At 36.4% G+C, this 15,104-nt stretch overlaps 1 protein-coding gene across 2 annotated transcripts in view; it reads left to right on the forward strand.

Annotated features, from left to right (window-relative positions):
* The window catches only part of TINAG (tubulointerstitial nephritis antigen), an 83,658-nt gene extending 73,056 nt beyond the window's left edge, over positions 1-10,602 (forward strand). For both annotated transcript variants that reach the window (XM_045843274.1, XM_045843275.1), the window contains exons 10-11: positions 4,398-4,443; positions 9,977-10,602. In XM_045843274.1, the coding sequence (XP_045699230.1) occupies positions 4,398-4,443; positions 9,977-10,108 (178 nt within the window). In that variant the 3' untranslated portion in view covers positions 10,109-10,602. The remainder of the gene's footprint in view (positions 1-4,397; positions 4,444-9,976) is intronic.
* The last annotated feature ends 4,502 nt before the right edge of the window (positions 10,603-15,104 follow it).

Raw genomic sequence — 15,104 nt, forward strand, 5'->3', positions numbered from 1 at the left:
TCATGTTGTTGCAAAGGGTTAGTGTTCCTTTTTTTATATAGCTGTGTAGTAGTCCATTGTGTAAATGTGCCACATCTTTTTTATCTACTCATCTATTGATGGGCACTTGGGCTGTTTTCAGATCTTGGCTATTGTAAATAACACTTCTATGAACATAGGTTTGCATATATTCTTTCTGATTGGTGTTTCAGGGTTCTTAGGATACATTCCCAGAAGTGGGGTCACTTAATCAAATGGTAATACCATTTTAAAATTTTGAGGAAACTCCATACAGTTTTTCAAAGTGGCTACACTAGTTTGCATTCCCACCAACAGTGCACTAAGTTTCCCTTTTCTGCACATTCTCACCAGCACCTGTTGTTTCTTGATCTATCGATGGTGGCCATTCTGTATATTTGGGATGATAACCTCATTGCAGTTTTAATATGCATTTCTCTGATGATTAGTGACATTAAGCATTTTTTCATGTTTATTGTTCATTTGCATATTCTCTTTGGAGCAGTGTTTACTCTGGTCTTCTGCCTATTTTTAAATTGGATTTAAATTGGTGTTGAATTGTATAAATTCTTTATATATTTTGGATATTAACCCCTTATCAGATGTATTATTGGTGAATATGTTCTCCCATATAGTAGGTTCCCTTTTTACTTGATGGTTTCTTTTTCTTTAAAGACTTTATTTTTGTTTATATTTAGAGAGAGGAGAAGAGAGGGAGAAAGAGAGGGAAAGAACCATCAATGTGTAGTTGCCTCTCATGTGTCCCCAACTAGGGACCTGGCCCACAATCCTGGCATATGCCCTGACTGGGAATCAAACTGGCGACCTTTGGGTTCACAGGCCAGTGCTCAAATCACTGAGCCACACCTACCAGAGCTATTGATGGTTTCTTTTGCTGTGCAGAAGCTTTTTAGATTAAGGTAGTCCCATTGTTTATATTTTCTTTTGTTCGCCTTGCCCTAGGAGATATATTGACAAAAATATTGCTACAAAGATGTCTGAGATTTTACTGCCTATATTTTCTTCTAGGATTTTTTATGGTTTTGTGAATTACATTTAAGTCTTTAATTAAATTTTTAGTTTGTTCTTGTACGTGGTGTAAGAAGGTGGTATACTTTCACTTCTTTTTTTTTTTTTTTTGCTTGTACCAGTCCAGTTCTCCCTACACCATTTATTGAAGAGATGGTCCTTATCCTATTGGATGCTCTTTCATCATCTGTCAAATATTAATTGACCATAAAGGCATGGGTTGACTTCTGGCTCTCTGTTCTGTTCCATTGATCTATATGTCTGTTCTTATGCCTCTACCAGGCATGTATAGGCATGTTTTGACTACAATGGCCTTGTAGTGTAGTTTGATATTCAGTATTGTGATCCTTCCAACTTTGTTCTTCCTTTTCAAGATTGCTGAGCTATTTGGTTTTTTTTTTTGGTTCCACATAAATTTTTAGAATAAGTATTCTAAATCTGTGAAATACGCCATTGGTATTTCAATAGGAATTTTGTTGAATCTATAGGTTGCTTTGGGTAGTATGGATAATTTAATGTTAATTATTCCAATCCAATAACACAGTATATGCTTCCAGTTGTTTGTGTATTCCTGTGTTTCTTTCTTCAATGTCCATAGTTTTCTGAGTACAGGACTTTTACCTCCTTAGTTAAGTATTCTTAGTTATCTAATTTTTTTGCAAGTTACAATGGTAACTGAGATGGTTTTCTTGGTGTCTTTTTCGGAGAGTTCATTATTGGTGTATAAAAGAGCAATGCTTCTTGAAAGAAAAAATTATAGCACTCCAAAGAGTTGATAGATTTGCAAGATTAGAATCATTGCTGTCCATTATATCATTGAAAATTATTTAGATAATCATAACAAAATATGTAGGAATATATGAAAATACAGGCAATTGAACAACCTAAGCAAAAGTGATAGTTTTTTTTTTTTTACTTAGATGTTTCCAAAGTAAGGTAGTTTATTTTATTTATAATTTATTTGGTGATATTAGAAAAAGAAAAACTATACAACTATAATCTGAAGTGTGTCTTTTCCTTTGTGAGGAAATATTCTGTTTTCTTAGAATTGGTTGGCCTCTAATCTGCTGGTAATAGAATGATGTGCAGTTATTATTTTGCTAAATGTTAACTCTATGTACAATTTTAGATTTTCAAGTTCCCAAACACTGTTTCAATATTTATGAGAGCCTCCAGGGGTATCTAAAATGGTCTTATTCATGAATGCAATATATATTCCATGGTATATTTTCCTTGTATGTCTTTTAAACATTTCTCTGTTGAACTTTTCTCTGTTTTCCCATCCACCATCCTGAATGCTTTGGAGACCAACAAGTTGAAAGATCTTACAAAGAAACATCTATCTACTTTTAGTGTTGCTTTCTATTTGAGTGTTATTAAAGTTTTTTTAATAGAATATACAGAGTTTTCCATAAAATAGCTCTTTTGGATTCTAATTACAAGTCTGATTTCTGCTTTTCCCACCTCCAAACTTTCCTGAGTCCAGTGTGAGAGCTGAGTTTGGATAGATCTGAGTAACAAGGAACAAGTGATACTCTCAATTGCTCCTCCTCTCTTCTGATTAAGGCTTAATTACTGGGTCAAGCTTGCCATGCCTGTATACCTATTTCTTCATTGGAGGTTCTTTACTGGAGGCTCCTGGTGCCTCAAGCAAGTCTACCCCACAACTTCTTGCCAAAATCTGGTAGGATCTCAGATATGGTGTTCCTCTGTTGCCCATATAGTTTTGGAGTTAAGTGTTTCCTTAGATTCTTCTAATTTAGTCTTATACTTTATGTTAAGTAACTAGTAGCTAGATCACCTAAAGAAAGTTTGATTGAGTGGTAAAGGCTTTTGAAATGATATCAATAGCCATAATGAGGGAGCAGAAATGAATGACTTGAATTTTCAGAAATGATCTACTACTTGAAGTATATAATGTCTTTTAAAGATTTGGAGGTACATATATGACTGGTAAGTTTTTTCAATGGTGATGACTCTTTAAAAAAGTTAGAAGGATATAAATGCAATTACAAAACTACAAAAATGGTTTGGAAATTGAATCAGTTTAAATTTACCCATTATATTGCCCAGATATTTGAAACCTTAAAGTGTTCCCATCTACCTGTGTGTGCAGCAGAGAACTAGAAGAGACATGGCAACCAGTGTAATTACCACTCCTAGCCTCTATCAGGGGCAAGAGAAAGAAAAATTGTTCTTTAGTGTATCCTACACCCACATTACCTTTTCCCCCTCACTGTCATGCCAAAGGATCCAAATGCATTAATATGTTTTTCTGAATGTGTCAAGGTCTCTACTATAAACCTGCCACCTTTAGGGAACACTTCCATGCCATCCACCATTATTCTATTCTGTACCCTAAAGAATAACTTTCTGCAAATTGACATGTTAAAAATATTTGAACAACAAATTTGTGTCTCTTCTAGGAATGTTTGTCATGTTGTGGCATATCATGACTTGATGTGAGCTCTGATGTTGGGATTTGAAATATTAGGGATGGATTGATGGGGTAACATGTGGGCAGAACTATGTTCTCACAACCCATGAAATCTCATGAAAGTGGTAGTCAATATGCTTTCTCAACATAAAAGTGATGCTGTTCAGGACACAGTGTCATTGGGGACTCTATATTTGAAGAGAAACAATAGAATAATAGAGAAGCAATGGATTTTAATGTTCATATTAAAAAGAGCATGGGATTTGGAGTCCTGGCTCAACATTTCCCAGTCTATGTTATTTCACTGGTTAACAGAACATGTCAATAACATCTGCCTCAGTGGGTTTAATCAAGAGGAAAAAAATGAGATATTGTAGGTTTGGGTTATTTATGAACTGTTATATGCTACACTGAAAATGAGCCAGTACTGGGAATATAGAATTTTATTTCCATATATATACATGTATAAAGAAAATCCACATTAGATGCATAGCCACTTTATAAAATAACTTATACATATGAATATTTTAACATAAATTCTCTTATCTACAACAATGATCTATATTGACATTGTTTTTTCTTATTACTATTCTTGGTGATTTATAATTTATAACAATATGTAGAGTTTCATAGGGCTAGATATAAATAAAAGAGGAATCTTTAAGTACTTTAAGACTGCTGTGAGATCATAAAGCATTTGTCTTTCTCTTTATGACTTATTTCACTAGCATAAACTATCTAGATGTATCCATGTTCTCAAAAAATAGCCATCTTTTATTCTTTTTTTATGGTTGAATAATATTTCATTGTATATATGTACCACATCTTCTTTATCTGTTTTATTAAGATGCAAGTGAAACATTTTTAATCATACCAATATTTATGATTATGATGATGATGATGATGATGATGATGATGATGATGATGATTACAGATGGGGCACACTGAGAGGAGCCCAGGGGAAGAAAGAAAAATTTTGGGTATGTAACCCTCCTTGAAGTTCTGCTGTGAAGTGAATGTTTTAGAATTGTGTGTGTGTGTCTCTACTCCCTGATTTCTATTAGTTAGCCACATCCTAAGTCACTGTGGTATTGTTTGTAATATCAGGAGATTCTTCAACACAAAACTCATTGTAATCATTAATGTTTTAGCAACAGTTTTTCTCAACTACTCTTATTTCAATTGTAAAAAAAGAACAGTATTTTTCTATTGTCATCTATATTAAACTTTAATGGTTAGACTTCTCTCATATGTATCCATCAACTTTGTATTCTTACAGTCTTTATGCTATGGATGATACCTTTGTAATATTTGTGTCAATTATTTACATATGGGGAGATAAGAAAAATTTTATTATCCTTTGGGATCAGATCAATTAACTAGACAAAGTATTTCTGGGAGAAGTGGAAGCAAATATTCCCTATTTTTTTAATATACATAATTTGTGGGTAGGAGACTAAGTTTGAAGTAAGTTTAAGTTTAATGTGTACAAAGTGATGATTTTATATACATTAAGTATTGCAAAATGCTTACTACCAAAATAAGGTTTGTTAACACATCCATCACTTCATATAGTTATCATTTTTGGTGTGTATGGTGAGAACATTTAAGATATATTCTCTTACCATTTTTCAAGATTATAATACATTATTGTTAACTTTAATCAACATGTTCTATATTAAATACACATAACTTATTCATCTCATAACTAGAAGTTTATGCCCTTTGACCAACATTTCCCCAACAGATTGGATAATGTAGATTAAATAGGTAAGTTCCTAAAAAAATAGACCGAATCATAAAGAAATAGTAAATCTCAACAGAACAGTGAGTAAGAAGATTAAATCAGCATTCAAAAACTTCCTAATAAAGAAAAGCCCAGGATGAGATGGTTTCACTGGTGAATTCTACTAATCATTAAACAAAGAATTGATGCCAATTCTCAAACATTTCCAAAAAAAAAAAAGTTGAAGAGTAGACACACTACCAAATTTTTTCTATGAGACCAGAATCAACCTGATATCAGGCCAGATAAGGACACTGAAAAAAAGGAATTATAGACTAAATATCCCTGATGAACATAAATGGAAAAATTATCAACAAAACCAGCAAACTGACTTCAACAGTACATTGAAAGGATCATATAGCATGATCACATTAGATTTATCTCTGGGACGCAAATATAGTTCAACATATGCAAATCAATAAATATGATATACCACACTAATAAAACAAAATATAAAATTCATATAGTCATTTCAACTGGTACAAAGAAGCATTTGAGAAAATTTAACATTATTTTATGATAAAAATACTCAGAAAATTGGGTATAAAAAAACGCATACTTTAACATAATAAATGCCATACATGGCAAACCCACAGCAAACACTACACTCTATAATAAAAGGTTGAAAGCTTTTCTGCTAAGATCAAGAACAAAACAAAGATGCCTACTCTTACTTCCCCTAATCAAAGTAGAACTGGAAATCCTAACCAGAGCAATTAGGCAAGGAAAAGAAATAAAAATCATCTAAATTGGAAAGCAAGAAATGAAGCTGTCTCTGTTTGCACGTGATATGATATTATATCTAGAAAACCCTGACGACTTCATCAAAAAACTATTATAACTAGTAAATAAGTTCAGTAAAGTTGCAAGATACAAAATAAATATGCAAAAATCAGTTACGTTTGTACACATTAACAACAAGGTATCTAAAAAAGAAATCATAAAAAAATCCTAGTTACAATAGTATAAATAGATACTTAGGACTAAATTTAACCAAGGAGTTGTACTAAAAATTATAAGAAATTGAAGAAGCAGCAAATAAACAAAAGGCTACCCCATGTTCATGGATTGGAAGAATTAATACTGTTAAAATGTCCATACAACCCATGGCATCTATAGATTCAATGCATCCCTATCAGAATTTCAATGACAGTTTCCACAGAAATAGATAAAACAATCCTAAAATTCATATAAAACCACAAAAGACATTGAATATCCAAAATAATCCTGAGAAAGAGAAACAGAGGTGGACACATCACTCTTTTTTATTTCAAGCATTGTTATAAAGCTGTTCAAAACAGAGTGATAGTAGCATAAAAATATATACATAGTCCAATGGCAGAGAATGAGAGCCCAGAAATAGACCCACTGACCAACTAACACTTGACAAGAAAGTCAAGAAGATACATGGGGAAAATATGGTCTCTTCAATAAGTGGTTTTGGGAAAACTAGAGGGCCACACACAAAAGAATGAATTTGGAGCCCTATATTATAATACCCACAAAAATTAAACTTGAAATGGGTTAAAAACTTAATTGTAAGACTGGAACTGTAAGACTCCTAGAAGAAAATGGAAAAAAAAATCTCCTTGTCATTGGTCTTGGCAGAGATATTTTGGGTAAGGTACTAAAAGCAGAAGCAACAAATACAAAATTCAACATCAAACTACAAAGCTTCTGTACAACCAAAGAAACAATCAGCAAAATAAAAAGGCAATCTATTGAATGGAAAAAAATGTTTACAAACTGTATATCTGATAAAGGTTAATATTTAAAATCTGTAAGGACTCAAATAGCTCAATAGCAAAAAAATGAAACAATCTGATTAAAAAATCAGCAAAGGATTTAAAGACATTTTTCAAAAGATGACATAAAATGGCCAACAGGTATGTGAAAAGGTGCTCAGCATCACTAAAAGTCAGGGAAATGGAACTCAAAATCACACTGAGATATCATCTCACACCTATTAGGATGGCTGCTATATAGACGAGAAACCTGCTAGTGAGGATGTGGAGAAAGGTGACCCTTGTGTATAGTTGGTGGGAATGTAAATCAGTGTAGCCACTATAAAAAACAGTAAGGAGGCTCCTCAATAAATTAAAAAAAAAACATGGTGATGCAAAAATCCCACTTATTGTTATATATTCAAAGGAAATGACAAAAAAATATTGAAGAAATATCTATACCCCCCAGCTTACTGCAGTATTATTCATGATGGCCAAGACATGGAAACACCCTCAGTGTCCATCAGTAGATGAGTGGATTAAAAAGATGGGGTGCATACAAGGTGGGGTAAAAGTGGGTTTATAGTTGTGAGTATGTGAAACAAAGTTTATTGTTGTATTATTATTTATTACTTTTTATATTTTCCATATAAATAATGATAAACCTACTTTTTCCACACTCTGTACTTTGTACAATAAAATATTATTCAGCCTTAAAGAAGAAAATCCTGTTTTTGTGACAACATGGATGGGCCTTGAGGACATTATGCTAAGTGAAATGTCAGACAGATAAAGAAAAATATTGTATTTCTCACATGCAGAATTTTTAAAAGCTGAACTTATAGAAATAACAAGGAGCATGTTGTCAGGGTCTTGGTAGTAGGGGTGATGGGGAGATGTTGGAGAAAGGGCACAAGCTCCTACCCATCAGGTGAATAAGATCTGGGGCTCTAATGCACAACATGGCAACTGTAATCGTCACTACTGTATTATAAAGGGGGGTCCCCAATAAACATATTTATTCATAAAGAATTGTATATTTATTCTTACATGTTTAAACTTCAGTCACCTTCAAAGTACTCTCCATTTGATGCAATACACCTATCAAGACTTCTTTCCACTACTCAAAACAGTTTTTGAACTCGTCGATTTTGATACCTTTTACCACTTCTGCCATGTTTTGTTTTACCTTTTCCACATCAGCAAAACGTTTCCCTGTGAGGACTTTTTTCATTGGGGAAACAAAAAGTCGCAGGGGCTAGACTGGGTGAATAGGGAGGGTGGGGCATGGGGCTTATGCTGTGTTTTGGTCTAAAATTGCTCAACATTTAGCACAGTGTGGGCAGGTGCACTCGTAAATTACCCATCATGAGATCAGCAAATGCATTGCCTTAAAAAAATTTACTGAAACTGAGCACAGCGTCTCATAACAATGCAAGCTGGTACACTGGTATAGATGGATTCCTAGAACACTCACCTAGTGGGGGAAGCCTACATTACATGGGTCCTGTCTTCCAGAAGAAGATTCATTTTGGGGGGGTCCCCTCTGATATATTTGAAAGTCGCTAAAACAGTAGATCTTAAATGTTATCACCACATACACACAAAAGTCATAAACATGAAAAAACAGAGCTGTTACCTAACTATTGTGGTAATCATTTTACAATATATATGTGTATCTAATCACATTGTATACTTTAAACTTACATGTTTTATATTTCAATTATATCTCAGCAAAGCCTGAAAAAAAAGAAGCCCAAAAAGTCATATCTTAAAAGAAATGATGAGAATCAGTTTTTTTCTTTTTATCCTCACCAGGGGACATTTTTTTTTCATTGCTTTTACAGAGAGGAAGAGAGAGGGGTGGGGGAGAGAGAGATTGAGAGAGAAACATTGATTGGTTGCCTCACATACATGCCCTGACTCAGGGATGGAACCTGCAACCTAGGTATGTGCCCTGATGGGGAATCGAATCCACAACCTTTCATTGTACAGGATGATGCTCCAACCAACTGAGCCACACCAGCAAGGGCCAGTGTTTTCCTAAAGTTAGCAATTTGATCCTGAGTAAACCTGCCCTCTCTTACATGGTAGAAAACACTAAAAGCTCACTGCAACATTATATGCCTTGAAAACATCAGTGTAGACCTCATCCGAGAAAATGTTCCATCTTAGGCCCAGGGTAGGATAAATGTGAGGTAAGTGTAGAAGCTGTTGTTGTGAAGTCCCTAATTTACCAAATCCCGTGAATAATTTCAGTTGTTAACTTATTGGGCTTTTCTGTTGCATTTAGTTGTGGTCAGCTGACTCCCTTCTGTGTGCCCTTTTGCCCTGCATGTTTTTTATATACTGAATTAATGCTTTTGCTTTTCTGCACACTTACTCCCTCAAGCTCTAAACCCAGGAGACATTCTGTATCTCATATTTAAAAAGTAAAAATTAAAAAATGGAAATTTAATGGAAATAAGGAAATTTCTAATTCTCATTGATTTTACTTTCTCGACATTTCTCTATCACTCTATTTCCCCTGCCCCTTAATTATAACAAGTTTAGGAGATAGTTTCCCTTTTTTGTGAGTCAACCTTCTTAAATCCATTCATCTCATTTTCTACAAAGTAATGCAATCAAAATACGTTTGGGTTTTTTTTTTTTTTTTGGTCCAGATTGCTCTCATGCTAAAAGCAACACTAAAACTTGACATTATTTTCACTATTTTTTTCAGGATAGAGTTCCTAACCTGATATTATAGCCTCATAACCTCGTTTCATTTCAATGCTTTATATTGCTTCATGCTTTGGTCTTTATCCTCTTTTTCCTTTTACCTGAATCCCCCTTGCTCCTTTTAAAAAATCTGGTTAATTTATGCTCAAGTTCTTAATTAAACTACAATAAGTCTAATAGTCTTTAAATGTACCTATGAGTCTCCTTTGTTTTTACAGGCAAAATGTAAAAATAATCAAAGTATGATACTCAGCTTTTACATTTTTTTGCTTTTTTTTGCAGATTGCTGCCAATTCCTGGGGAAAGTCATGGGGAGAGAATGGCTATTTCAGGATTCTTCGAGGAGTAAATGAGTCTGACATTGAAAAGTTGATTATCGCAGCTTGGGGCCATCTAAATTCAGATGAGCCATAACATATTAAATTTCCATAGGCCAAGCATTTGACTAACCCCTTAAACTGCAATTATGCACTGTGAGGTTCTCGTGACAGTGGATTCTTTGCCCCTTCACCTTGTTGCTATAATCTGCCTGTTTTCTTGTTTTATCCCAGGCTCTGTGCTTCTGCTTTCTTTACATTACTGAGTATACCAAAACACAGAGAGAACAGCAAAGGGGCTACAAGCCTTTGAAGTTCCTTTCTGTCTTTACTCTTCTCTCATGACAATGTCTTTTTTCACTCGGATAGTTCACAAAGGGTATGATGCTCTTGTCCTAAAAGTTCACAGCATTCATTTGTAAATGTATGGCTCTTCCCTTTGACCAATGAAGACTACAGACAACAAAAACAATGGAAACACTAATTTACCATCTTTACACTTTTTTCAACCAAATAATGTCTCCTTAATTCAGAGCTTGTTTGTTTTCCCCAAAGCAATGAAAATAGATGATTAATTGTTTCTCTCAATAAGCTAATGTTTTGCTTCTTTTCATTTGCCTAAACCTAATTTGCAATCTGTATACAAAAGGAAAGTGACTTTCCACAGCAAATAACTACTCTATATGGTACTGTGTAATGGCACTTAATGTGGAGAAGATGGTAAGTATGGAACAGCTCAGAGGCTAACAGTAGTAGTCGTGACACATAGACACCTTACTTTTGGAAGCCAATACACTTTGTGTAAAGTCTATTAAACTCAGCTGCAAAACTATTTGGAAAGATAATATATTTACCACCCCCCCCAAACAACAGTATGATGCATGAGTCAGATGGAAGAAATACACTTTTATCACAATTGATGTATAGCTCACTGCTGGAGATTCTAGAAAGTCAACTAAATTCATTCTAATTTCAATCTAATTTTTAGTTTTCTATAGTTAGGGAAAAAAGTAGCATCATCATAATGGCCTGGAAAGAATATAATCTTTTCATAATTCACTGGCATCTTAAATGACAAACTAACAAATGAAGAAGCAAAGCTGATCAGTAAGTGAGCATGGCCAGTTATAACTACAGTGGTGGGATAGCCATGGCCTTTGTTTCTCAGCACTTTTTCATCTTAATTTCCAGCTTGGGGCTTTTCTATATCATCGTGCCCAAAGGTGCCCTGATTAGATAAGTCAGGTGTGCCGAACATGGGAGGAAGCAGACGCAGAAATGTGAAGCACTGCTACCACTCCTGTTTTCTTCATTTGTCACTGCAGCTTTATTCACATGGTTCCTCCCTGGAAAATATACATGAAGAGGATTTGTAACTCATTGCTGAGCTAGAGGTTCTCTCCTAAGTCCCAAAGCCCCCACAACTATTTCTTGGGGCATGAGAGAAGTGGAGCAGGGCTATTGAGGGTTACTTTGCATATCTGAAGAACCTGGCCAGTGTTTTAGTAATGTTAAGTGACTGTGCCCCTCAGACCCAAAGAGATGGGTGTGACTCCAACCCAGGATGCCATGTAGCCTGAGGGGCTTCCTGCACCTGCAGGAGAGCAGGAAGGCAGTTAGCTCTTTGTCACTGCCAGGCCTGCCCAGACTACCAAAGGTGTGGAGAAAGGCAGGGGAAACCAGACTACTGGTAGGTGTAACTCAGCATGGGAAGAGTTAAAAATGGGGTTACAGAGGAAGATCCATGCTGGAATTTAAACCCAGGTGTGGGACAACCATTGCATTCTTGACAGTGTGGCTCAGGAAGGAGAAGCCTCTCGACCATGTAGCAGTAGTGAGGGGTCTTGGCCACAAGGTTTGAAAGGATGCAGAAGGGTTCCCTGGCCCACCATGAGGATGTGGTTTTGAATTAAGGGCAGGAGCCTAGCTAGCCGAGCATGGACAATTGGATAAACCAGAATACAGACAGGAATCTGCCCAGCTAAGCTACAGACTTCAATTTCTTTTCCTGAGAGACGGTACCTCTGACTGGTCTGGTTTGACCAGAAGGGTACGAGTATGTGTTTGTGGGTATTTCTTTGTTTCTAAAGTGAGAGGGATTTGATGGCAAAATTCTGCCATCATTCTAAATCTGTGTAACTTTTAAATAAATAGTTCCTTTCCTTTTCATAAAATCTGGCATTGGGATTCACAGTTCTTATCGGTGGTGGGCAGTAGAACCCAGAGCAGTAGAACCCAGAACAATAGAACCCAGAGTGAGAGAACCCAGGCATTCCAGTATAGATTCACCTCGTTGAGACTGGCTGATGTTCCCCCAGAGAGTTGGGAAATGATTTGCTTATGTTTTAGTTTGGGTTTCTTTAGATGCAGTCCCTGACATAAGAGTTTGAATGCAGATTGTGGGTGAAGGGAACACTGTGAAGGGGGGGGCGGTGACACAAGGCATAGAAGGTAGAGAGTAAAGGGCACATTAAAAGCAAAGCACCACCACAGGTGACTAGTTCCTATTCCTGGGGACTGTTGATAATTCCTCAGATATATGCCCCCCCAAGAAAGAAGTTCATTGGTGAAGAGCTGCTCCTGGGGTCCATGAATTCCTTGGTTGTTCTGCTCTGGCATAAGGGTGGGAAAAGCTGCTTCCAGTGTCAAGGAGAAGACACACAGGCAAAGAAATGCAGGTCCTGGTGGATGTCAGATGTTAGGTTGTCCACTGAAGTGGTGTGGGTGAGGTGATACATGCAGGGCACAGACAGTGTCTCCACTAAAGGTACGAAACACTTTCAGAACATTGTTTACGTGCTGAAGACTGAGGAAGTAATAAATAATATTGTACTAAAATGTTAGATGACTAACATTGCTTTAAAAAACAAAACGGGATTAGGTTGATCTAACCTGTCCTTGTGATGTGCTTCAATAAATGGACAAAAGTTGTTGGAATTAACTTTCTCATTGTGGTGTGTGGTTCTAGATTGTAGGCCTAAATCTGCTGTTTTAAAATTTCCTACTCTTCTAACTATACCAACTGGTGGGGAAACTTATCCCAAAAATTTGAACAAAAAAGAAAGTATAAAAATAATAAAGCCCATGGGAAGGCACAAGATGTGTTAGTTTAGCATATACAGACTCAGAGCTGAAGGAGAGACAGAGACTAGTGGGCACAGAAGTACAAGGGAGTAAGGGAAATATTTTAGGTTTGTTGGCTTATTGAGTCAATGTCTTCCTTTGAGTAATGTTGCTTTTTATTTTTACAACTTTAAGAACATGTTTGGTTCTATTTATTATCAAAAGGCCCTGAGTTGTCAACCTTTAGAAAATACTAATTGGCATATTTTTTTGCCCACTCAAGGGAGTAACTATTTGTAGAGTTGATTTGACTGATGACTAGACGTTCCCTTCCTGCTTTGGCTTTTCTTCATGTGCAGTGCTCCCTCCTCACCTCAGCTTGGACTGAGCAGTGGGAAGGACCAGACATCTCTGCATATGTCTTTAGAGTTTCTGTCTCTGTTTGCATGGGCAGGGTTTTATATTTTATGTTAAAAATATACAAGAAAATATCATCTGCAAAAATCTTTTAACTCAGCCAGGACAATGTCTCAAATACTGTAAGCACAGTATTGGACAATACTGAAAGCACTAAGACCTGTTTTTTTTTCCTTTTCAATCAGAAGTATGTGCTATTTATGTGCTTTTGATGAGCTCCAGTTAAAACTGGTTATAGTATGTAGTTTTTCCTGGAAAAAGAGAAAATAGTCTCATATAGCCCCTTGAATCAAAGCTTGACCACTCCACTCAGTTGAATACTGCTTCTTTCTTCATCTGTTGTTAGGGAACATACATATGGAAGTGGTAGAAAAGATAGGGCTCATGCCCTTTTATGCTTCACAGTTGCCTTTTCTCATTCTATTCTAAACAATGAAAAGCCTCCCCCTGTTTTTTAAACACTTTTTGAAAAGTCTATTTTATTGATTATGCTATTACAGTTGTTCCATTTTTTCTGCCCTTTCTTCTCCTCTGCCCTGCATGCCCCCTCCCACCCACATCCCCCACTTTAGTTCATGTTGATGAGTCATTAGTATAAGCTCTTTGGCTTCCTAACTTCCTATAATATTCTTAACTCCCCACTGTCTATTTTGTACATACCATTTATGCTTCCTATTCCCTGTACCTTTTCCCTTACTCTCCCCCTCCCCCTCTCCACTGATAACCTTCTATTTGATCTCCATTTCTGTGATTCTATTCCTGTTCTAGTTGTTTGCTTAGTTTGTTTTTGTTTTACGTTCAGTTGTTGATAGTTGTGAATTTGTTGTCATTTCACTGTTCATAGTTTTGACCTTCTTTTTCTTAGATAAGTCCCTTTAACTGTTGCGCGTGGGTCACCGGCCAGCAGTGACCACGGAACGCTGTGGATGGCTCGATGATAAACACGCGAGAAAAAACAACACATGCACAGAGACAGACTAGTTTCTGTGGGGAAGTAGGGACAAAATGGCCACCCCCCCAGTGGGGAGTGTGCCGATTTACAGTCCATACCTGCTTTTATTGGGCTCATTCTGCATAATAATTCAGGTAAAGTACAGTACTAATTGGGGGAAGTAAGGAACCATAGAAAACAAAGAACTCTGCCGGTCTATTGAGTCGGGGTCAAAGAGCTGTAAGACTGAGGAACAAAATAACTTCCTCCTAAGACCCTTCTCATTCAACTGAGAGCATTCTAAACAAAGGAGGTTTCACAGTAATTTACATATTCTTTCTTAGGCCTGATCACCCTGGGGAATCCGCACTTCTCAGTACAGAGCTACACCACCCTGTCATTGTTTCAGGCTTAGGTGGAGCAAGGGAACTAAGGCAACTGGGAGACAAGGAGGTTTTTTTCCCAGATGCTGAGAACTCAGGCTATGTCAAAGCCGAGGAGCGAGGGTCCATCACCCCCCCTTTTGCTGCAGCCCCCCCCCCAAGTCCTTCTTTTGGGGGGGGCCTCCCAAAGTGATCGTGCCTGGCTTAGGTCATTCCCCCCATGGGGAATCTTACCCGTCTTTGGCTAACCGACCAAGCTTTTTGGGGTTCAGTTATGAATAAAGCAGCAGAAGCAGCAT

Source organism: Phyllostomus hastatus, unplaced genomic scaffold (assembly GCF_019186645.2).
Source record: "Phyllostomus hastatus isolate PE091 unplaced genomic scaffold, TTU_PhHast_1.1 phas_contig_40, whole genome shotgun sequence".
Lineage (NCBI taxonomy): Eukaryota > Metazoa > Chordata > Mammalia > Chiroptera > Phyllostomidae > Phyllostomus > Phyllostomus hastatus.